The 24,695-nt window shown below is 38.2% G+C and overlaps 1 protein-coding gene across 3 annotated transcripts in view; it reads right to left on the bottom strand.

The window, feature by feature from the left end:
- Nucleotides 1-24,695, bottom strand: part of SLC44A5 (solute carrier family 44 member 5) — a 419,099-nt gene that overhangs the window by 46,779 nt on the left and 347,625 nt on the right. For all 3 annotated transcript variants that reach the window (XM_066264971.1, XM_066264970.1, XM_066264972.1), the window contains 6 exons: nucleotides 16,678-16,762; nucleotides 11,703-11,831; nucleotides 10,592-10,652; nucleotides 7,540-7,663; nucleotides 6,067-6,150; nucleotides 1,899-2,011 (listed from right to left, as the gene is read on the bottom strand). In XM_066264971.1, coding sequence (XP_066121068.1) covers nucleotides 1,899-2,011; nucleotides 6,067-6,150; nucleotides 7,540-7,663; nucleotides 10,592-10,652; nucleotides 11,703-11,831; nucleotides 16,678-16,762 — 596 coding nt within the window. The remainder of the gene's footprint in view (nucleotides 1-1,898; nucleotides 2,012-6,066; nucleotides 6,151-7,539; nucleotides 7,664-10,591; nucleotides 10,653-11,702; nucleotides 11,832-16,677; nucleotides 16,763-24,695) is intronic.

Here is a 24,695-nt window from a genome sequence, read left to right as displayed (position 1 = left end):
AAGCTGTCTTGGGAGTTTCTGATTAAGGGACGGCAGGTCTTTCTTCAGACTGACCCACGTCTTCATGGGCAGCTGCACAGCAGGAACGCCTGAAGAGATGTAAATGGTTGTCCAGAAAGTCACTGAGCATAATGAGGAGGATAATAACAATAACCCAATAATATAATACATAGAGTGCTTACTATGTGTCAGGCACTGTTCTAAGAGTGTTATACTCATTTTCACATTTAATCCTCATAATCTTGGGAGGTAGAAATATCATTATTGCAACCTGATGCTATGGATAAGGAAACTGAGTCTTATAATCATTAAGAAACTTTTCCAAAGTTTCCCAGTTATACATTATGGAGCTGGGATTAGATTTCAGGCTGACTACAGAACCGGGAGATTCAACTGCATTCTTTTTTTTTTTTCAATTCCAGTTGACATTCAATATTATTTTATATTAGGTTTCAGGTGTACAACGTAGTGGTTACACACTTATTTAATTTATGAAGTGATCCTCCCTTAAGTCTAGTACCCACCTGGCACCATACTTAGTTATTATATTATTGACTATACTCCCTATGCTGTACTTTATATCCCATGCATACTTTGTAACTACCAACTGGTATTTCTTAATCCTTTCACCTTTTTCACCCTGCTGCCTAACCCACTCCCCTCTCGCAACCATCAGTTTTCTGTATCTATGAGTCTGTTTCTATTTTGTTCATTTAATTTGTTCTTTAGATGCCACCCATTAATGAAATCATATGGTATTTGTCATTCTCTGTCTGATTTAATTCACTTAGAATTATATGCTTTAGGTCTATCCATGTTGTCACAAATGGTAAGAGTTCATTAATTTTTATGTACGAGTAATACTCCATTTTATATATGAAGCACATCTTTTTGACCCAATCATTTGCTGATGGGCATTTAGGTTATGTCCACATCTTGGCTATTGTAAATAATTCTTTAAAGAACATAGGGGAGTATATATCTTTTCAAATCAGTGTTTTAGATTTCCTCAGCTAAATACCCAGAAGTGGAATTGATGGGTTATAAGGTTCAACTGCATTCTTATATGAATATGTGTAAATCTCTTCTCCTTTAAGTGATAGAAACAGGAAATAGTTATTTTTCCTGTCTGCTACCATAAACTGCATTTTGATCCAAATGGTGTTTGTTGCAGTGGAAATCATCGTTTTGAACAGAAACCCCTTAAGCCCTCCTATATTGGCCCCTGCATTTATTAGAAAACTGAAAGCAGGCTGCCACAGTGCTGCACTGTTCCCTGGGAGAGACTTCAATGCCCTTCTTAGTGTTCACATTTTACCTGTACTGCTTTGGAGGGAACAGAGTTAGTGAGTGGATTTCAACCTTGAAATAAAATGAACTCTCCATCTAATAAGTGTAATTCAGAAGACTTGCCTCTAGAGGGTGATATCTCATTGCGCAGCACTAGCTAATTATTAGAGTGTGTGACAGCACCTGGATTAAAAGTACTAAATTGAAAGGGAAAAATAGATCACACTTCTGTAATTATGGATATCTGGCCTTTGATCAAATAGGAAAATTAATGGAATAAAAGAAGTTGTCTGAAATGTTTTTTTTCATTAACCTAAAAGGGATTCTTTTTACTTCCTTCTTAATACCCATGAGACACGACACCAAAGGCTGCTAGTGAAAGAGTAGAATGTGTTGAAAACACACTTTTTTTTTCAAGATGAAGAAAAATGTCACAGGAATAATATATGCAAAATTAAACATTTTTTCTCAATTTAACATTTTTTTTCAGGAGGAGCAAAGAATAATTAAATTCACTTCAAGAAACTGTTTCCTGCTAATTGATAATGGTGACTGAAAAGAAAAAGGTAATTTTGATATGTGGTGATTTTAAGAGGGCTGATACCTACCATAACCAATAATTCCAATCACGCCCAGAACGAACACCCAGAAGAGGAGCCCAGCTGTGAACCGCAGGAGCAGCAGGAACATCCAGCTGAGGAGCATGGCAATCGTTAGGCCACTAGCAGAGAAAAGCACAGAGTAACACAGGTCAAGTGTGCTAGACAGAACATAATGAGAACAGCAGGATGACACTTTTCTTCTATCCAGAATAATTCTCAGGTTATTTTATTGTAACTAGCAATAGAAACATTTATAACATTGAAAAGTTCAAGCAGGGGTTTCTGATAAGGCGTTGTGTGAAAGAGTAGGACCATCAGGGAGTTTATACATGACTCATCTTCATGTGCCTAGGTAAACTGAAATCCACTACCAGTCATTGTTCAAGGAAAAACACAATTCCTCCAACCTACAGTTTTGGCCTATCTGCCACAGTTGTTATGTTCTATTTTTTTTTCTTTTCATAACTACCTATTAAGTGTCAAATTATAAAACATATCAATGATGCATTTGTGCTGTTCTCTCTACCTGGTGACTAATGGAAATCTTAAGCACTATCACTGTCTTGCAGTAAGGGAAGAATCTTAGGACAGAAATGAAAAAATAACTGCCCCACACTGACTCTGAAGTCATGATTTTGTAGTCATTATCACTATGGTCTAATGATCTCTAATAGTTTATAATATCTGGCATCACCAGACATCTGTTTGAGGTCTCCAGTTATATGTAGGCCACTGGTGCCATGGTAAGACTTCTGTGTCTTCTGGGCCACATGTGGCTTTATCCAGCAATCAACATGTCTGTTTTCCTTCTGTTTTAATATCCTCCTGGAGTTTGAGTGAGCTGGTAGAGATAACATTCCCCTACCACCACCACCATACACCCAAGTTGAAGTCATGTTGAATTTTTCTAGATAATTTCATAAAAGAAGACTCATTATAATTGGAAATGGGGCTGATGCTTCTATTGACAACAGACATCTCTGGTGTGGTCTGCAAGTTTCCATATATAGCAACAGACAGGGCCTGGTACACTTATTGACTTTATTGCCTTCAAGTGTTATCTTTTTTTTTTTTTTTTTAGTTTAAATGAGAGGAGGGGAGATAGACAAACCCCTGCATGTGCCCTGACTGGGATCCATCCAACAACTCCTGTCTGGGGCTGATGTTCTGTCCATCTGGGCCATGCTCACAACTGAGCTATTTTTAGCACCTGAGGCAGAGGCTTCCAAGAGCCATCCTCAGCATCCAGGGCCAATGCACTGGAATTAATAGAGCCATGGCTGCAGAAAGGGAAGAGAAAGAAAAAGTAGGAGGGGTGGAGAAGCAGATGGGTGCTTCTCCTGTGTGCCCTGACTGGGAATCAAATCTAGGACATCCCACACGCCAAGCTGATGCTCTACCACAGAGCCAACCAGCCGGAACCATCAAGTGTTATCTTTACAAACAAAATCTTAATAATTACTGTCACTGCGTAGATGACAGCACAGTTTCAAAGTAGCTTCTCGGGTCCTAGATTTGCAGAACCTATGCTTTTTAATGTACAAAACTATATCCTTTTAAAAATCCCAGATACTTGGCCCTGGCCAGTTGGCTCAGTGGTAGAGTGTTGGCCTGGCGAGCAGAAGTCCCGGGTTCGATTCCCGGCCAGGGCACACAGGAGAAGCGCCCATCTGCTTCTCCACCCCTCCCCCTCTCCTTTCTCTCTGTCTCTCTCTTTCCCTCCCGCAGCCGAGGCTCCATTGGAGCAGAGATGGCCCAGGCGCTGGGGATGGCTCCTCGGCCTCTGCCCCAGGCGCTAGAGTGGCTCTGGTCACAACAGAGCAACGCCCGGGAGGGGCAGAGCGTCGCCCCCTGGTGGGCGTGTCGGGTGGATCCCGGTCGGGCACCTACGGGAGTCTGTCTCTTCCCTGTTTCCAGCTTCAGAAAAATACAGAAAAAAAAAATCCCAGATACTTTAGCCCTGGCCAGATAGCTTGGTTGGTTAGAACATTGTCCTGAAGCACAGACACAGCCTGTTCAACTCCCAGTCAGGGCACACAAGAACAGATCGATGTTTCTATCTCTCTCTTGCTTTCTCTTCCCCCCTCTCTTTAGAGTTAATAAATAAACATTTTAAAAAATAAAATAAAATAAAAAAATCCCAGATACTTTAATGCTTACATAAATAGTTGAATGATTATTCTAGAGCATAGTCCAAAGCAAATATTAAAACAGGCCAAAGGGAAAAAGAAGACAGTGTATTTTAAATTCCTGCATAAAAAATCTAACTGAATAAACTAAATCACAGCATATCAGTCTTTGGCTTTATATTCATGAACTAGATGAGTGCAGAAGAGCTGAAAATAAAGGGAGGTGTTTGTATTCTTAGGGTATGCGTGCCACCGAGGAGGGGAAGGGGGTTCCAGTGTGTGTGCTGGAAGCGAGGTGGGCAGGGGATTCTATCACAATGTATACCTTTTCAGAACAAGTTTAACACTGTCTAGTAAAGACTATTATCTCTGCTATGAAGATATAGCCTGAAATCCTGATACGCTCTGACAATAATTATTTTAATTGTTTAAAACAAAGCACTGAAATGAGTAAAATCTCAAAAAACTAGTTTAACAGATCTAACCATTACTCACTAGTATTTAATACACAATACAATTTGACTCTATTAAGTACCTTAAAGCTAAATATATTTATCTCATCCCCCTAGTGTTTGTATAACTGTTGCTTACACTAACATTTTCTATGCACCTTCTATGTTCCAAGAACCATAATAAGAGTTAGAAAAATAAAGACGAGTTAGCATAATTACCATGGTAAAGAGTTCATAGTTTATCAGAGGGGAAAAGCCAAGTAAATGAAACACAAAATGGCAAGCACTATATAAAAAAGAGGTATGTATGTGTATGTGTGTATAGGTATGTTAACACACAAACACACATACACAATGGAGATGAGGGACAAAGAGGGGGAAATAACTAATTAGATCTGGGGAAGTCAAGTAAGATATCATAAATGACACAAAAGCTTACTTTAAATAATAAGACAAAGTTGCTTAGGGCACAAGCAATGACAAGGCTAGAAAAGAAGACAGAATGTGCAAAAACATGGAGGTGTGACAGTCTAGGGATGGGCATGCTACTTAATGTGTTCAGAATATAGGGTTAAACAAAAAGCCTGGGTGGAGATGGACCTAGGAAATTTAAGTTGGGCTAGGTTATAAATGGTCTTCTAAGAATCTAAAGAAGTTTTTACTTTATTCTTTGATCAATAGGGAAGAATAGGTGCTTTAAAGACACAAGCAGCCCTGGCCGGTTGGCAGAGTGGTAGAGCGTCGGCCTGGCATGCAGGAGTCCCGGGTTCGATTCCTGGCCAGGGCACACAGGAGAAGCGCCCATCTGTTTCTCCACCCCTCCCCCTCTCCTTCCTCTCTGTCTCTCTCTTCTCCTCCCGCAGCCAAGGCTCCACTGGAGCAAAGTTTGCCTGGGCACTTAGGATGGCTCTGTGGCCTCTGCCTCAGGCACTACAATGGCTCTGATTGCGGCAGAGTGATGCCCCAAGATGGGCAGAGCATCGCCCCCTGGTGGGCATGCCGGTTGGATCCCGGTCAGGCGCATGTGGGAGTCTGTCTGACTGCCTCCCTGTTTCCAGCTTCGGAAAAATGAAAAAAAAAAAAAAAAGACACAAGCAAAGTGACACAACAGCCAGATGATAATGACATCCTTAGACATTCAAACACGTGCACCCACTCCAGTTGTGTGACTGCATTATCAAGACTGCAAATTGTATGCCTGGAAAAATTTCAATTTCCACCTTTCTTAATATATTTTTTTTCAGGTCCTCATAATTACAGTGACCTTTGTGGAAGATGCTAACAAACACTGAATAGAAGGATGTGTTAAAAAGCAAGAATGATCCCTTGAAGTCAAGGAAGGATGAATGAGAAAACAGAAATACAACTGCATCCACTATAACATGTGATGAGAAGTAAACATACTGCAGATGCTGCCCCCACACAACTTAAAGTATATGTTTATAAGAGTATTTTAATGAATGCAATGAAAATTTATACTCATAACTTTCTGATACAACACTGGCCATCTGAGTCGACCTTAAATTCACGAACACAGGGACTCTGAAGATAAAATCAAAATGGGGCTGGGGGGAAATCTCTGTTTAAACTTACATGAGAATCCAGTACCAAGTTGTTGCATAGTCTTCAAACACTTTCATTCCAATTGCCTTTGCATCAATGATTTTATTGATATTACTGAATTCAAAGAAGGAAAAAAATCAATTATTTTTTTATTATCACTAAGCAGACACATTCTTGTTATGATAAAAGGAATTTTTTAAGCTGCTGTTCACAGCATATTTTTAGACACCATTTATCAGTAATGATTCTTTTCCTAGACACAACATTCATGAGTTGTCACCTTGATAAACCCGCAAAGGTGGCGATATCCACACACAGAGAGAACCTGGCTTTCAAAAATGGTGAATAGATCCTTTTCCAATGTGTGTGACGTGTTCTTAGTATTGCAGAAGCCTCACTATGTAAAATGAATTTAAATGTAAAGATCAGCTTAATTTAACTTACAAAATCCATAGAGTCAAGAATGATCACATCTTTAATTTACCTTCCTAAACCTTTGACATCTTTGTAGTAGGGAGGCACAATACGTACAGAAAAGTGCACAAATCAATGTCCAGTTCGACGAATGATCAAAGCGAATGCCCTCTGTCACTCCTTTTCCAATGTGTCCCACTTAAAATGTCTGGCCTAAGGTAACCACAATCCTGACTTTTGTGATAAAAATTTCTTAGTTTTCTTTTTGGTTTTACCTCTTACATATGCATCACAGGGTCATTTAACTTAATGGTGCTTGCTTTTGAATTTATTAATGGAATTGTATTATTTCACATAGCTTTATATTTGTGAAATTTGTCCATGTTGCTATTATATTCTAAATATGAAGGGACTGCACTGATCTATTTGGACTGCTAAAGTCTTTCAAGAAAGAGAAATTAAATTTTAGAATATCTCTATTATTTTGTATTTTTAATTCAACAACAAGCTATGCAATGCTACTCATGTGTTTATGTTTGTGTACATGTGTGTGCACCCTGGGAATTATACTTCCCAGTAATGTAGAATACCTTGATGTGGACAGCCCAGGGAAACAGTAGATTCACTTCACTGTAGGTAATATGTAGAAATCTGACACAGTACTGAAACAGCATTGTTATGGTTGTTTCACCTTTCTCAAGGTCCTTTCCCTTTAAAACATCTGGTAGTTTCATTAGTTGTCATATTTTTTAACTGACATTTTCAAAAGCATAGGGTTTGTTTTTTTTTAATTTTTTTTATTATGTTCAAACAGTAAATCATATGATGGTCTTTCAGTACATTCCCTGATGTCTTATTTCTATACTTGTTGATAATAAAAGATTCAACCATTTTAAAAATATTATCATTAATTCGAATTTTTCTGGTTTCACCTTTAAATGCTTTTCTTAATGAACAAGCAATGGAGCTCACCACTCGCCAGTGTCACGTATATTTCCCAGAAGTAATTCCCCTGTATGGGGAAGCTTTACTCCCCGGTACACTACTGGGATGCATCAACACTGGAAATGGGAACGTAAACAGACATACTTGGCTGCTGCCTTGAGTTCTATAGCACTCCTTGTCCTCCCACTCCCGTCTTCGAACGTTGTCTTATTTCCGACTGTTAAGGTGCCATTTTCAGTAGAGAAGTCAGGGAAACATCTCTGGAGAACTGTAAGAATAAATGTAAATGAAAGTAATCACTGTTCTACTCCTTCCTACATCATGATTTCCTCCCTTTGTTAAGCTTTCTATTATTTATAAACAAGTGCTTGCTAGACAATGTATAAATCGCTCAGTGTAAATAATTGCCCAACATGTTATGATCATAAAATCATCTGATTGTTCTAAGACTGATAGAGCAGATCTGATGACAACCTGAAGCTACATTCTAAACTTATTTTACACATGGTGCCTTCATCAAGTAAGACACACGGCACAGGTTTTAAAAGAAGAATACTGATAATGTAGCTTTCATGGTAAACACCGTTTTTAAAAGACTACATTTACTTGTATAACTGGATGAGTTCAGTTTTGTTATCTAAAAAAAAAAAAAAAAAAAAGCTTAGGTACTCCTTGAGTGAAACCTTGAATGTTAGAGATTAGTGAATAATTTCTTGGGAAACAAAAACAAGCTCAATCTTTAAGTTCAACTAAGACAACTCAATTTTTATTTGTAAAGCCTCAATAATTTGTCTTCCTTCTACCTTTAGTATTTACCTGGTTTTTTTCGAGGGGCTGGAAATGGAAATACTGAAGCTATCAACAATGGCCCACCCTTTGCCGACCAGCACAGTTTCTGAGAAGAGTTAACTAACCTTTCAACCTCCTATGTGCTTATTTTGATTAAACAGAATCCTTACCCCTTTACAAATCTGTACTACTAAAAATATTTTTAAACTATAATTTTAGGTGAAGTGGCGAAAGAAATAAAAAATGGATCATTTTTATATCTTTTCTTATAAGAAGCTTGTGGGTTCATGAGCCTGGCTAGGAGCTTCCTGTGTGTAAATCTAAAATGAGCCCCTGGCAAGGAGGGCGGGGAGAGACTGAAGGAAAAGACAGACCACTCCAGATTGGTAGGGGGCAGGCTTAATAAGCAAGGGAATTTATGTGGCTTGTTTGGAGCAGCAGAGAGATGAGTAGGTTTTTGTACCCACTCATCAAATATATAAAATTATATAATGTATATGAATATATAACATATTTTACATGTTGTGTGTTTATACCTGATGAGTGTGTTAACATATCACCTTTATTTAATCACATAAGGACACAAGTAAATGCTTTGAGTCATCTGGCCTTCAGCCTGGGAACTTAGTAATTTAATTCTTTAAATCATGACCTTCTTGGTAAAAAAAAAAAGTCACAGATTTTGGAAATCTTTGTTTTAACCTTCCATGCGCTTATATTGTTGCTGTGATATCTGCCTACAATGCAGCCAGATAACCCCAGACTCCCTCCATGCTAGTGAAAGCCCTTGCTGACTCCTCAGGGCACATGGCCACAGGAGTGACCACGGGGCTGTAAGAGCCAGTCATGGTCACAAGGGGTAGAATGCTGGGTAAGGTCACCATGGGATGTGACCTCTAGTTTGATCCACTAGTTGGATTTGGGTAATTGGAAGCTCTTCACTCCCTCCCCTGTGCTTGGAATGTGTCCTCTGCTTGGCTTTTCCAGGCTAGAAGCTGCCCAAGGACACAGCCTTGAGACAGAAATACGGTGATGAGAGAGTGGACTGGGTATGTGACTGACCCCAGTTAAGGCCTTTATATAAAGTTTTAAGATTTGGCAGGTGGTACAAGAAGTCGCCTGACTTTTCTTAGATCTCTCTCTGCCTTCTGTGCATAAGAGTTGGTTTCAGATTTCACCAAGGATGCCCTTCAGGAGGTTGTGACCCAGCAAAACATCACAGATTTGCAGGGTTTCCTGTAAGGTGTAGGCCTGAACCTGTTAAAGCAGTTGATCCAGGAAGGGAGGAAATATGTGTTTATAAAGCCTTTTCTGACTTTCCTAGCTGCAAAGGATCTCTTGCCTACCCACCTCCATCTTCTGTAGCACTTCGAATATCAGGTGGCTGATTCCTTCATTAACCTCCCTGTATTCCCCTTCTCTCTCCCTGGCCCAATTGACATAGCTGTCTCTTCCCTTAACCTAGTCACATTTCTGCCCCCACCACTCCATGGAAATTGTCCTCCCCAAAATCTCAACAGTCTCCTAATTGCCAAAACCTCCAAATAATATTTAGTCTTCATCCTGCTTGAACTGATTACCTAATACAGTGCTTGCTACCTAGTGGACGTTAGCGAATAGTTTCTATTGAATGAGTTAACTTTTCTGAGTCTGACATGAGAGACAACCCCTGCCTTTCGAAACTCTCTTGCTTTGCCTTACACATTCAGACTCTCTCCTGTCCTCCTCCCTCTTCCTTTCTGTGCACTCTTTTTTTTTTTGAGGGGATCCTTTTGGATAACACTGTGGTGAACATCTTTATGTCAGCTTTTTCTCTGTAGTTAGAACTATAATCATAAGAAAGAAAAATGAATGATTATTTTATTTTTTCTAAACAGTTAAATAAAGTATATATTTTAAAGATATAAAATATTAGTTCATCCAGGAGACATATTAATATCTTACATCTCAAATTATAAAGACGAGTATATATTCTACCCTCATTCCCTAAGCAATTTCTGAACAAACATTTTGGCTGAATTTGCGGGTCGGTGTGTAAGAGTATGTCTTTGCATGTGCATGTATGTGTGTGAGGGGGTGTTCATAGAGCACCAAATAATCAACTTAATTGGGCTTTCAAAAATCAATTTTCAATATTTTTTGTATCTGTGTTTTTGTAGCAAAATTCCCAAACTGACAGAATGCCGGTGGAGCTATCCCTGGTTATTGTCAGGAAAATGGGCTTTAGCCTTGGCTTCCCTCCTAATGAGCTCTGGGATCTTGAGCTAAAATAGTGACAGTACTATATAAAGTTCTTCTCTCTAGTTAGAACTTGGCCTCAGTTCCATCCATTGTGAAACGGGGACTTGAATAAAATAATTTCTTCATAGATTCTGTTTTTCTAAAATGTAAAATAATAACCACTTACAAGGTTTGCTTGGAAAAATCACTGATGGACAGTCATCATTCATGAATAGTTGTGAGAGAGACTAAAATGGAAGGAAGAGTACATTAACATTTCCAAGGTTATGTGATGACAACTTTTACAATCACTATAAAAATTTTGTCCTTTAAAAAATTCGGTTGCATAATAATCTCATTCCAAACTACTCCCATGATAGAAGTCATTGTAAGATCATCACACTCACATACTTGTTTGACAAATGCTCTTAAATACCCTAACTGCAATTTAATCAAATCAACAATTGTAAACCCCCACCCTCTGAAATCAAGGCACACCTTTGAAAGTATGTGTCTATCTTAGTCACATCCTAGGTCTCTAATCCTTTAATTTTCTTCAGGAAAACAACATTTTATCTAATTTGGAAGCCATTAATACTAATTAATGTAATGAAGCTTTAGAATTCCTTTATAAATCTTAAACCTAGGTAGGGTTTTGAGATTTTTAAAATGAATAACAGTGAAACCAGGCTTAGAAGTAAAATTCTACTTATTACTAAGTAACCATGGGGCTTTATCACCACATTAATGAAATGATGACCGCAAATGACATTAGCTCTTAGCTCTTTTTTAAATTGAATTTATTGGAATGACAGTGATTAATAAAATTATATAGGTTTCAGGTGAAAAATTCTGTAATACATCATCTGTATATTGACTGTACTGTGTGTTCACCATCCTAAACCAAGTCTCTTTCTATCACCATTTACCCCCTTTGCCCTCCCCAACCTCTCCCCGCCCCACCTTCTCTCTGTAATCACCACACTGTTGTCCTGTCTAAGCTCTTAGCTCTTGACAACAAAAAACACCCATCCAAGTAGAGAATCTGTTGGTGTTAGGGAAGAGTTGAAGCTAACTTTCCAGATTTAATAGTCTTGCACAACCTCCAACTCCACAAAATAATATGCTATAAATAGTATGTGTGTTTTTGTATGTATACGTGCATCTGTGCCGGTTTCAACGGAATCATTTAGCAATCATTTTCTAGATTTGGGAGCTTTTTCAGTTACAAATGATCATATTACAGCTGAGACAAAAGAAAATTTTTTTTGTATATTTATAAACTTAAACACACATACCTTTGCAGGATTAATAATAGGAGACTTGCAGAACTGGCTATAGTATGTCAAAGAGTTTTTGTTTTGTTTGTATGGTAATTGCATTTCCACATAGGTTAAAAATTTCTCTGGGCACTTAGAGACACAAATCTGTGAAGAAAAAGAACTCAATGGTGGAAACTGAATCAAGTTGAACCAAGGAAGTATCTATGAAGTTAGACTTCTAAATTATCCCCCATGATAAAGCAAGCACCATTTTCTAGCTAAGAAACTAAATCAACTTTCTAATTTTATTGTAAGAAATGAAATTTTACACACTACTTATCAATCTCTACTCCTTGCCCTTTGATGTTGATGTTCTATTAAAACAATTAGATGCTGTATAATGAAGGACTTACTTTTAACTTCTAATTTTGAGATAATTGTAGATCTACATGCAGCTGTGACAAATAACATATTTCACATACCTTGCACCCAGTTTTGCCCAATGGTAATAATTTGCAAAACTGTAGTACTATAGCACTACCAGGAAATTGATATTGTTACAATACATTAACTTAATTCAGATTTTACCAGTTTTGCCTATGTAGTATATGCATTTTCAGGGTTAGACTCTTGTTTCCTTCCCTATATATGAATAAAATGGTAATTTAAAATGCTTCAAACATTGATAATTTGTACCACTAATAACTATCATGCCAGTGAATTCTAAACAATTCTTAAAATATAATTGGGATTCTATTATTATAAGAAACTTAACAAAATTAGGGCTATTCTGGCACTCATTATAGTCTTTTAGCAATGCCAGTCAAATGTGGGCAGAGAGGTCACCAATGCAATTATTCTGCATTAATGAACTTTGGGGATCTATTAATGCCAAACCAGAGCCACTGTGGAGTGACTGAAATCCAATTAGTAACTCCGCAGAGAGAAAGCAGAAACAGAAAAGATGCACTCCATTGATTTGCTGTTGCTTGTAAAAAAGAAAAAGTCATATTGAGTCATGAAGCTGAAGCCAATTTTTGCACATTCTCTCCTCCACCTTCACTTTCTCCTGTGAAAGGCTTCTCTATTCTGACTTGCTCCATTTCCTGACTGTGCACTTTGCTCACTATTCTTATTGGCCAGATTCTAGCTCAACCTCCATTAGCAGTTAGGTAGAAACACTGCTCCTGAGCTCACAGCGCTTTCTCATCTTTGGGTCATGTTTCTGCTGTGCACAAGGGCACCTGGCGACGACCTCAAAGCAAAGACCACAGATGTATAACTAAATGAAACCCTGAAATCTCAGTTGGTTTTGTTTTGTCATAGCAGCAGCCTAATTCCTTTTAGAAGTTTTGGCAACCTATCTCCACATTCCCCATATGTATTTTATCTTTCTCAGTCTCACACACATGTGCACACACATACACACACACCATCACATATACATACTCACACTCACACACCACTAGAGGAATTATCAACAGTTTCACAGGTATCCTTCTACAAAAGCAGAACTGTTTAGGGACATTCACAGCATCCCACATGCTCAACTTCTTTTCTTTTTGGTAGAAGGCTTAAGGTTATTATTAATGCAAATGTCAAAAATTCACTCTGATTAGGGTTAAGCTGAATAAATCATTAACATATTAAGAGCTACCTCACAGGCACTTAGACTTTGACAATTTGCTAAATGACTTTAACAGATAATGTTAAATGTTCCTCTATTGGATACATTTAAATGAATTTATAAAAGTGAATACTGAAAGTACTAACGTTTTCTCAGGCTTTAAATGATGGTAGGGACTACTGAGTTGGGACTATGATAATGTACAATGTATATTACAAATATAAAAGTCCTGTGTATAAAACACAAAAAAGACAGTGATTAAAATGGTTTTTAAAAGTGGTTAAAGAGAAGCACATCATATTTCATTCCAGACACAAAATAAACTGTTAAAAAACAATGTAGCAACTACTCTTTACTTTCTCCTTGTATCAGACCAATTTGTTAATTTCAAATAGAGTGCTGATTAGTAGCAATCAACATATAATTAGCCAAAAATGAAGGTCACATTGAGGTGGGGTTTCTTTTTTTTTTTTTTTTTTGTATTTTTCTGAAGCTGGAAACGGGGAGAGACAGTCAGACACACTCCCGCTTGCGCCCGACCGGGATCCACCTGGCACGCCCACCAGGGGCGATGCTCTGCCCCTCCGGGGCGTCGCTCTGTTGTGACCAGAGCCACTCTAGCGCCTGGGGCAGAGGCCAAGGAGCCATCCCCAGCGCCCGGGCCATCTTTGCTCCAATGGAGCCTCGCTGCGGGAGGGGAAGAGAGAGACTGAGAGGAAGGAGAGGGGGAGGGGTGGAGAAGCAAATGGGCACTTCTCCTGTGTGCCCTGGCCGGGAATCGAACCCAGGACTTCTACACGCCAGGCCAACGCTCTACCACTGAGCTAACCAGCCAGGGCCTTGAGGTGGGGTTTCTTAACTGATCACACTCTGTCCTTCAAATGCTTATGACACATGTTTGGACCATGCTGGCAGTTTAACAAAAAATACAATATTTAAAAATATGGCTTAGATCAGTAGATAAACTATTGCCTGCCAGACAAAAAGTAAGTCTGCATTACTGGCAGCTAAAACACATTCTGGCTCATTTTGATTCTTTGAGTAACCAGAAAGGGGCACTTGAAATAAATCAGTATTTTTATTACATCTTCCATTCATGTAGGTTTAACACTCTTATACAAATCAGAATTTGGGGAGAGGAAGAGAGGATTACACTGAGGGTTAAAATACTACATTTGCTGTAAGAAAAGAGTGATCTAGTAAATAATTTATGAAACAATAAAAAAAGCATAATAAATAAGGATTTACTTTTTGTTTCATCATGAGAATGATAATTTGTATAGTACAGCAGAAAAATTCGTAGACTAGAAATAGGAAGATATTACTTTCTGTCTCTCTTACCCTCCCTCTGTCCCTCCCTCCTTCCTTCCCTCCCTCCCTCTCTCCCTCCCTCCCTCCCTTCTTTTCTTCCTTCCATCCTTCTACAAATTTACTGCTCACAAAAATTAGGGGATATTTCAAAATGAATATGAAGCTATAAAATATCCCCTAATTTTGTGAGCAGTATATTTACTGATCACCTCGTCTGAGCCTGTTATAGGCACTGGGAATACAATAGTGGACAAGAGAGAGAAAAAATTTTGCCCTCAAGCAGTTTACCTTCTAGTAGGGGGAGATAGGTAACAACAAACAAGTAAAAGTATTTGTTATTAGATGGTAATAAATGTTATGAAAAGAATAAATTTAGGAAGAAAGCTGGAGGGTGATAGTTAGATGAGTGGGATTGCAATTTTAAATAGGTAGTCAGGGAAGGCCTCACTAAAAAGGCAACATTGGAAGAGAGGCTTGAAGAATACCAGTGATCAAGCCAGAGTCATCTGAAGAAAGAGGACTTTAGTCTGGGAGAAGAGCGAAGTCCCAGGCTCTGAGGCGGGAGCTCTCCTAGATTCTTTGAAGCCAACATATGACAGTATGATTCAAGTGCCATGATCAAAGGGAGAGTGACAGTCTATGGGGCAGAGAGCTGGGCAGCCAGTGGTGGATCTTGTAGGCCATTGTTAAAATTTTGGCTTTTAATTTGAGTAATTTGGGAAGCAGTGCAGGTGGGGGTGAGCAAAGAAGAGACATATTGTGACATATTTAATAGGATGACACTGGCGGCTGGGCGGAAAAGAGATTGAAAGGGGCTGGGGTTTGGAGGGCAAGGATAGAGGCAGAGAGAACAGTCAAAAGGTCACTGGACTCATCTAGAAAAATAAATATGGTTCCTTGAAAAAAAGAAGGGGTGAAAAGTATTTTAGTCCAAGGTATGTTTTCAATGGTGACCAGAGGAATTAGATGGCAGATTATACACCAGTACAAGAGAAAGATGAATCAAAAATGCTTGTATGGTATTTGGAGCTGTCCTTAACTGAACAGGAAAGACTACTGGGGTTAAGAAACAATTTTAGGCATGAAATAAAATATTAAGAAGTGAGTTTTGGAGATGTTAATTTGGGATCCCAACTAAATGTCCATGTAGAGACATTGCTTGGGTGGTTGGATAGAAAGATCTGGCGGTCAGACAGCACACGTATTTGGAGATATTGATTAGGTAAGGTAGCATATAGATAGTGTTAGAACCATGCAACTAGGCGAGATCACCAAAGGAATAAATGTAGAGTTCAGAAAGGAATGAGTTTGGTGGAGGAGGAAACACCAAGGCTTAGAAGATGTTGGAAAGATGAAGAGAAACCAGCAAAGGAGACTGATAGGGAGCAACCAAGGAGTGGGGAGAAAACATCAAAGAATGCTGTGTGCTGTATCCCCACTACCCACAATGCCTTATACTGTTATATGGCCAAGAGAAACTTTGTGTTCAGTCAGTGAAGAACAGATTTATTACTTATAGCAGCTAGCTTTATTCTTTACAATACTAATCTGGAGAAAAATAGCTCCACTTCTCTGAGCTGTAGTTTATTAATTTATAAAAATAGGTGGTTGGGCCCTGGCTGGGAGCCTCACAGGATAAATTGTCATCTAGCACACCAAGGGCATGGGTTTGATCCCTAGTCAAGGCACACACAAGAGGCAATCAATGAGTGCACAACTAAATGGAACAACTAAGTGGAATAGTGAGTTGATGCTTCTCTTTCTCTCTCTCTCTCTTCCCCTGCTTTATTTCCTCCCTCTCTCTCTTTTTCTCTCTCAATAATAGAAAAATTAAAAAAAAAATAGGTGGTTGAACAGGATAATCACCAAGGTTCTTTAATAATGCTAAAGTGATTAATCCCTGCCTCACTTTGATTGTGTATGAACAAACTAAAGCTCATATGCATGTCTTCCCACTTTCCATAAATTCATCATTAACTGTACACATACAGGACTCGAACGAAATTTCTGAATTCTATCATTCAAGAAGGGTCAGAGTTGCTACCGCCACCAGCCAGGCTGGTTCCGCCTTACCTGTGTAGTAGGGCACTGGAGGTTGATAATCACGGCGGGACTGGTACACTTGAACAGGTTAAAATAAAACAAAATGCTCTTGTTCCTGTTAAAAAAATACAAAATAACCTTTTTAGTGACTGTGACAATATTTCATATAATTTCAGACCCTAAACATTTTTAATGTATTATAACCTTTAAAAATTGGCTTCATTTTCTATGAATAGCTGCAATATAATCTCCATATTCCCCTTTTTTTTTTTTTTAAATTTTTTATTTATTCATTTTAGAGAGGAAAGGGAAAGACAGAGAGAGAGAGAGGAGAGAGACAGAGAGAGAGAGAAGGGGGGAGGAGCTGGAAGCATCAACTCCCATATGTGCCTTGACCAGGCAAGCCCAGGGTTTCGAACCGGCAACCTCAGCATTTCCAGGTCGACGCTTTATCCACTGCGCCACCACAGGTCAGGTCCATATTCCCTTTAAACTGCCTAACATTTAAAGCAATGTTTGGTTATAGTGAAAAGTTGAAATAATCAAATCATGCATCAATGGGGAATTGGTTAAATAAAAAATTCCACATCCATAAAATGGAAGACTATGTTATCTTTGTAAATAATGTTGAAGAAAATGTTTAATGGATGAAGAAATTCCCAATATATTAATTTTAGGAATTATGTTACTAAAGAATATTAAGATATGACTTGAATTTTATAAAAATAGGTATAACATGTTATATTGAAACAAATTATTATATCTAAATGATGGAATTATATTTGTTTACCAAAGTTTTTGTACTTTTATAGATCTAAAACAAGCATGTATTACTTTGGTAAGCTGAAAAAAGGATAAATAAATTGATAATATTTCTCTTTGTGTTCAAAATCATGGTCAGTGGCATAGTAATAGAATAGGTTGACATTGATTATCACTAGTGTTGAGTGAAGCATTATTCAGTCACTTGGCAAGTCATGGTTCTCATTTGAATCTCAATTTCCTCAGCAGTGTTCTGGAATAATACCTTACCTAATTCATAGTGGTGTTGGTAGGACACAAAATAATGTACCATAAGCTTAAGACAAGTGTTTGTCCAACTTTAGTATGCATCAGTAAAACTTTCAAAAACTTTTATTGAAAATCAGATTTCTGACTCTTTCTCAACTTTAGGGAGCCCAAATCTCTGAGTGTGCAGCCCAGAAATTCAGATTTTTTCCCCTATGCTCCCTAGTGGATTCAGATACAGGTGATGTATAAACCATACCTTGAGAGAAGCCCTAAACATTTGAAAAGAATGTTCTCAGCACCTTGTCAAATCCCCAATTAATTCTCATTGCCTACATACATAACATAAAATATATAATAGGCTGTTGAATAATTCTTTTTCTCCTTACTCAGAATCCTCAAGTGGAATCCAAATCTAAGGACAAAGAAAGTTCTCCACAAAAACTGTGGGCCAGAACTTCGTATCACTTCTGCCCCCTTACTGCCCCAGTTTACACAAGCAAATGTTGAGAGGGTGCAGGGGAGGAAGGTGACCTGGAGAGGGAGTTGGCAGGACACAATGATTACAGGTGAGAGCATTGTCTATCCCCTCCTCACTGAAAGTATGATTGTTTCTTCCCAATGCTAACTTAGGGAGGACTCCGAGAGCCTTTCTGAGAGACTGGGGTACCTGTCGGCAGGGCAGGCCAGCATCTCATTTTCCAATTAGACTACTTTTATGTGGCAGACTTACTAGTCAGTCCTCTGTGCCACTTTTAGCAGGGAGGAGCGAGACCCAAAGAGACCATAGAGAGTTGCAAAAGGGGGCAGGAAATGAGAGGATGTCGTGTCAAGTACATGGGCTTGCATTGCCTTGATGGTGCCTCATCTGACAAAAAGAGACTGCAGGTGAGTCACCGGAGATAAAACTAAAGGGTTTGAGAGGAGGGCAAGTTAGCTGAGCTCTGAAATCTAAGAACTAGTCAGTAAAGTCTTTCCCAGAGGATTTCCACTTGGATACCATGAAAGAACCAGGCTTTGGATGCTTATTCCAAAGAGTTATCTTGATGGCTAGTTAGTTGTATCTTAGCTGGAGTAGCAACACCAAATGAAACTAGGACTGTGGCCAAAAAAGTGACAGACACTCCTCCTCCTTCCACCCCTCATAACACAAAGAAAGAGCTGGACCCAGGAGAGAGGGAAGAGAAGGACAATAGTAGGATAAGCCCTCTCTGCCACTTCAACTTCCCTTGCGGCATTAAAACTTGAGCTGGGTTGAGAGGGGGCAGTTAGAAGACATGAGATTCAAATTTTAGATTAGACTACATCAGACTTTTAAATAGCAGAGTGTCTGTCTGGAAAGCAATGGAATCTACCTGAGATGCCAACGTGAGAAGAGAGGTTTGAAAGAACATTGTTAAAGGTGGTGATGAAGAAAAATAAACACATTTCATGTTTGTGATCCCGTAAGTTCAGATCATTCAAGATCTGTTTATAAATTCTACATTATACACACAAGGGTACTTCAGGACACCACAAGAGTCAGCTGGCTCTTTCACCACCCAGGCAACTATATCACCCACACGGCCTCGTGGTGCATGTGATTCAAATTTGTACCTAAACAAATGAATAAACTAATGTATGTCATCAATCATTAGGTCTCTTAGGGGTAGTTAAAAAACTGGTAAATCAGTAAGCATCAAGAATCACCATACATAAAAACAGTTTACAACTGCAAAATGCTGCATAAACTCAAGTCATTCACCAGATTTGGCTATCCTCGAGGGTAAACTTTATATCTTAGCCATCTTTATATCCCTACCTTGCTAACACTGAGCCTGGCACTGCGCCCATTCTAAATAGCTATTAAGTGTTGTAGAATGAACAAGACACATTTCATAATAAGTTTTTTTGAAATTCTAGAATCCTTAAAACCCATAGTTTTTCAGCCCAAATTTGTAGCTAATCTATTACAACCTGACTAGTATGCTTAAACATCAGTGGACCTCATATTCTTTAGTTACAAAGTAGATGGTGATGGTTGCAGTTGAGCAATTCTATGGGAGTGACTATTCCCATAATGTGTACCGGTAACTCATTATTACACTGGATTTTATTTCCACTAAGAAACCAGAAAATAAAAGCAACTGCAAACTCCTTGTCTAAGACCATCTACATTTCACTTAAGCCCATCCTTCTTCTTTCTCAAGTCTCACGGAAATAAAATATTTTTAAAAGGAATAAACCTCACCATTCCAGCTAAGGGTGTGGGGGAGGGGAATCTGCTTACAATTACACAAGAAAGTTCAACAAATTTGGAAAGCATATGAGAGCATGTTAACTCCGATGGATGCACCACTGAGGCAATGAAAAGGGTGGGACATAATTTTGCTTTGTTAGAAATGACGAGATATTTTGGACTCAGAGTTAAGAGAAATGTGGCTGAAAACAAGAAGCCTAATTGCATACAGATCTACAGTGCAAAGAGCACCTGTCCATCTCCCATACACTTGCACTTAGAGTTGCAGCATCCAGGGAAAACATGCGAAAACAGAGGTTCCTTGTGTTGAAATAACCGCTTGGGGATAGAAAAGGCTTCTGTGGGGTTTAGCACCCCAGCTCACAATCCTTCATATTCTGGCATTTTGAAAGCCCATGACTGACAGCCAACTTCCCACATTTACAGTGTAATGTAATCTGACAGCCAGCACAGCCCCCTCACTCCCACCCCCCTTACAGGACAGAAGCCTCGTGGAAAAGTGACCTACTAACACAGCGATAGAGCAAATTCGCACAAGAGACCTGGTTCTTCTCTCTTTAGTAAGATTGGAAATGTGGCTTCACTTAGATGCCAAATTGATGCAAAACTTAAATAGAAGAGGTTTTCCTACTTAATCTTTCCTGTTCCCCTATCTGAAGAGCTCAGACCTGATAATTGTGGTGCATTAAACAATGTTCAAAGTTGTTTTCACACCTTTTTAAGCTGAAGTTTTTGTAGTAGCCAGAAGGTGGCATCAAAATCAATCAAGTTCTCAGTTTTTCACAGAAATCCCAATGAAAAGGATCATATTCAGATATCAAAAATAACTTCCCTTAAACTCAAAAGGCAGGAAAAGTTACACATCAAAAAACTACTCCATTTGCTGTTGAGGGCTCTGTTTTTTCTGTTTTGACATTTTAGAAAACACACAGTGATTTTCTCAGCATCCTTTTAGTTAGGCATGGATAAACAAAGCAAAAAACAGCCGAACTCTACATCCCAGATACTAGCACACAATCTCTAAACACGGAATTTAAGCTCAGTTACAAGGAATGTAGTTGAGAGTTAAGAATAAAAAGATCATGGATATCAAAGGATACATTATGGCACTAACAAGTACAAATACTCTAATTGCTATAGTCTAAGAAGTATTTTCTGGAGTATATTGTTTGAGGTGACTAACTTGCTTACACATCCTGACAAAATGCATTTCATTTTGGAATGAAAACACACACACACACATTCATTTATTTGCTTTTTCAAAAAACTTAATGATAGTTTTTACCAGCTCATGTTTAATATCTTTAGGACTGTATTAAACATGTAACATTGGAAATCAATTTCACTGCAACTCTAGCAATGTGCTTAGTCTACAGAGCACAGGATTTGGAATTAAAACATGCTACTTTTGCCATTGAGTACTTAGCTGAACCTGAACCAATACTTTAACCCAGGGGTCGGGAACCTATGGCTTGTGAGCCAGATGTGGCTCTTTTGATGGCTGCATCTGGCTCGCAGACAAATCTTTAATAAAAAAAATAATAACGTTAAAAATATAAAACATTCTCATGTATTATAATCCATTCATTTCCTACTGCTCATGTTCATGGTTGCAGGTGGCTGGAGCCAATCAGAGCTGTCCTCCGGGAAAACACCAAATTTTTATTGGATAGTGCGTAACATACATAGGTTGTTGTATGGCTCTCATGGAATTACATTTTAAAATATGTGGCGTTCATGGCTCTCTCAGCCAAAAAGGTTCCCGACCCTTGTTTTAACCTTTCTGAATTTCAGTTTCCTAATTTTCTAAATGAAAACAATAATAATGATACCCACTTAGCGGTGTTGTTCTAAGAATTTGGTACAATTTTTACATCGACCTCCACCTTGGGAGCAAATCACTCTCTTATCTATGCTACCTTTTTATTCTCATATATTTAATAATGAATTTAATGAGCACCTACTATGATGCTAATGTTGTAGAGGCTGAGGATACAAACAGTAAAAGAGAAAGTCCCTGATCTAAAAAAATGTTAGTTCTTATAGGGAGAGATAAACAAGTTAACAAATTTATGATCAGGATAATTAAGGCAGTAATAAGCACCCAAGTGCTTATTATCAGGGCCTGTGCCAGACAGTAAGGAAGGAAAGAGGTAGTGGTAGAGAGGGATGCTTCAGAGGGGATTGTGAGCATTACACTTTCTTAAAGTAGCAAATGCTATACCAAACACACCATAATTTCTTAATTGTCTAGTTATTTTAATTTTCTAATTTCATTGAGATATAATTGACATATAATACTGTATTAGTTTAAAATTTGCAACATAATGATTTTCTATATATATATTTCTTATATGATTACCACAATAAGTTTAGTTTAACATTTATCACTTCATATAGATATAATTTTTAATTATAATGAGAACTTTTAAAATCTATTTTCTTAGCAACTTTCAAACTTATAATACAGAATCATTAACTATAGTCACCAGACCATACATTATAGCCATAGAACTTATAAAGGAAAGGTTTTACCTTTTGACCACTTAAATCCAAAGACCCCTGTGTCTGGCAATCACCAATCTGTCTCTGTTTCTATAGGCTCATTTTTTTTAGATCATACATTTAAGTAAGATAATACAGTATTTCTTTCTCTGACTTATTTCACTTAGCATAATGCAATCAGGGTTCATTCACGTTGTCACAGATGGAGTGATTTCCTTACTTTTTATGTCTAAGTAACATTCCATTATTTATATATCTCTCTCACATTTTCTTTATCCATTCATTCACTGATGGACACTTAGGTTGTTTCCATTTCTTGACTATTTTAAATAATGGTGCAATGAACATGAAATTGCAGATATTTCTTCAAGATAGCGACTTCGATTCCTTTGGAAATAAAACCAGAAGTAGAAATACTAGATCATACATTAGTTTCATTTTTAACTTTTATGGGAACCTCCATATTGTTTCCATTGGGCAGCACTGATTTACATTCCCACCAGCAGTGCACAAGGGTTACCTTCTGTTCACATCTTCGCCAACACTTCTCTCTTGTCTTTTTGGTGATAGCTATTCTAATATGTGTGAGGTGATACCTCTTTAGATTTTTTTCTCTCTGACAATTAGTGATTTTGAGCATTCTTCATGTACTTGCTGGTCATATTTATGTCTTCTTTGGAAAAATGTTTGCTCATTTCTCTTGCCCATTTTTTAAGTCAGATTGTTTTATTTTAATTTTGCTATCGAGATGTATGGGTTCCTTATACATACATTTATGTTAACCACTCATCAGATAGTTTGCAAATACTTTCTCTCATTCAGTTGCTTTTTAATTTTGTTAATGGTTCTGTTTGATATGCAGAAGCTTTTTAATTTAGTGTAGTCCCACTTGTTTATTTTCACTTTTGCCTTTGCTTTTGGTGCCAAATCCAGAGCTCAGACCTATGCCAAGGAACTTACCTCCTATGTTTACTTCTAGGTGTTTTATGGTTTCAAGTCTTACATTTAAGTCTATAATACATTTGGAGATGATTTTTCTGTAGGGTACAAAATAAGTTTCAATTTTATTTTTTTAATGTGGATATTGTCTTCCCAGAACCATTTATTGAAGAGACTATCCTTTCCTTATTGTATGTAATTGGCTCCTTTGTTGAAAATTAATTGACCTTATGTGTGGGTTTATTTCTGTACTCTATTCTGTTCCACTGATCTATGAGTCTGTTTTTATGTCACTATTGCACTGTTTTGATGACTATAGCTTTGCAATATAACTCAAAATCAGGAACTGTGATGCCTTCAGCTTTGTTTCTCCACTGCTCACAAAAATTAGGGGATATTTTATAGCTTCATATTTACTTTGAAATATCCCCTCATTTTTGTAAGCAGTATATTTAGGGGTGTGTATATGGTGGGGGTTCAATATATCTTTTTTTTTTGTATTTTTCTGAAGCTGGAAACGGGGAGAGACAGTCAGACAGACTCCCGCATGCACCCGACCGGGATCCACCCGGCACGCCCACCAGGGGGTGACGCTCTGCCCACCAGGGGGCGATGCTCTGCCCCTCTGGGGCGTCCCTCCTTTGCTACCAGAGCCACTCTAACGCCTGGGGCAGAGGCCAAGGAGCCATCCCCAGCGCACGGGCCATCCCTGCTCCATTGGAGCCTCGCTGCGGGAGGGGAAGAGAGAGACAGAGAGGAAGGAGAGGGGGAGGGGTGGAGAAGCAAATGGGCACTTCTCCTGTGTGCCCTGGCCAGGAATCGAACCTGGGACTTCTGCATGCCAGGCCAACGCTCTACCACTGAGCCAACCGGCCAGGGCCTCAATATATCTTTTAGGATACTATTTGTAGAAAAAATATCACTGGAATTTTGATAAGGATTACCTTGAATCTATAGATTGCTTTGGGTAGTATGGACATTTTAAATATAAATTCTTCCCAGTCATGAGTATGGTGCATCTTTTCATTTATTTGTGTCTTTTCAATTTATTTCATCAGTGTTTTATAGTTTTCAGTGCACAGATCTTTCACCTCCTTGGTTAAATTCATTCCTAAATATTTTATTCTTTTGCATGCAATTGTAGATGGGATTGTTTTCTTAATTTCTCTTTCTGATAGTTTGATATTAGTGTATAGAAGTACAACTGAAATTAGTGTATTCATTTTATGTCCTAAAACTTTACTGAATTCAATTAGTTCCGAGAGGTTTCGGGTAAAGTCTTAAGGGTTTTCTATATATAATATCATGTTATCTGAAAATATAGTTTTACTTCTGCCCTTCCAATTTGGATCTTTTT

Source organism: Saccopteryx bilineata, chromosome 3 (genome assembly GCF_036850765.1).
Source record: "Saccopteryx bilineata isolate mSacBil1 chromosome 3, mSacBil1_pri_phased_curated, whole genome shotgun sequence".
Taxonomy (NCBI): domain Eukaryota; kingdom Metazoa; phylum Chordata; class Mammalia; order Chiroptera; family Emballonuridae; genus Saccopteryx; species Saccopteryx bilineata.
Note: the sequence above shows the minus strand (reverse complement) of the source record. Positions and strands in the feature narration are given on the sequence as shown.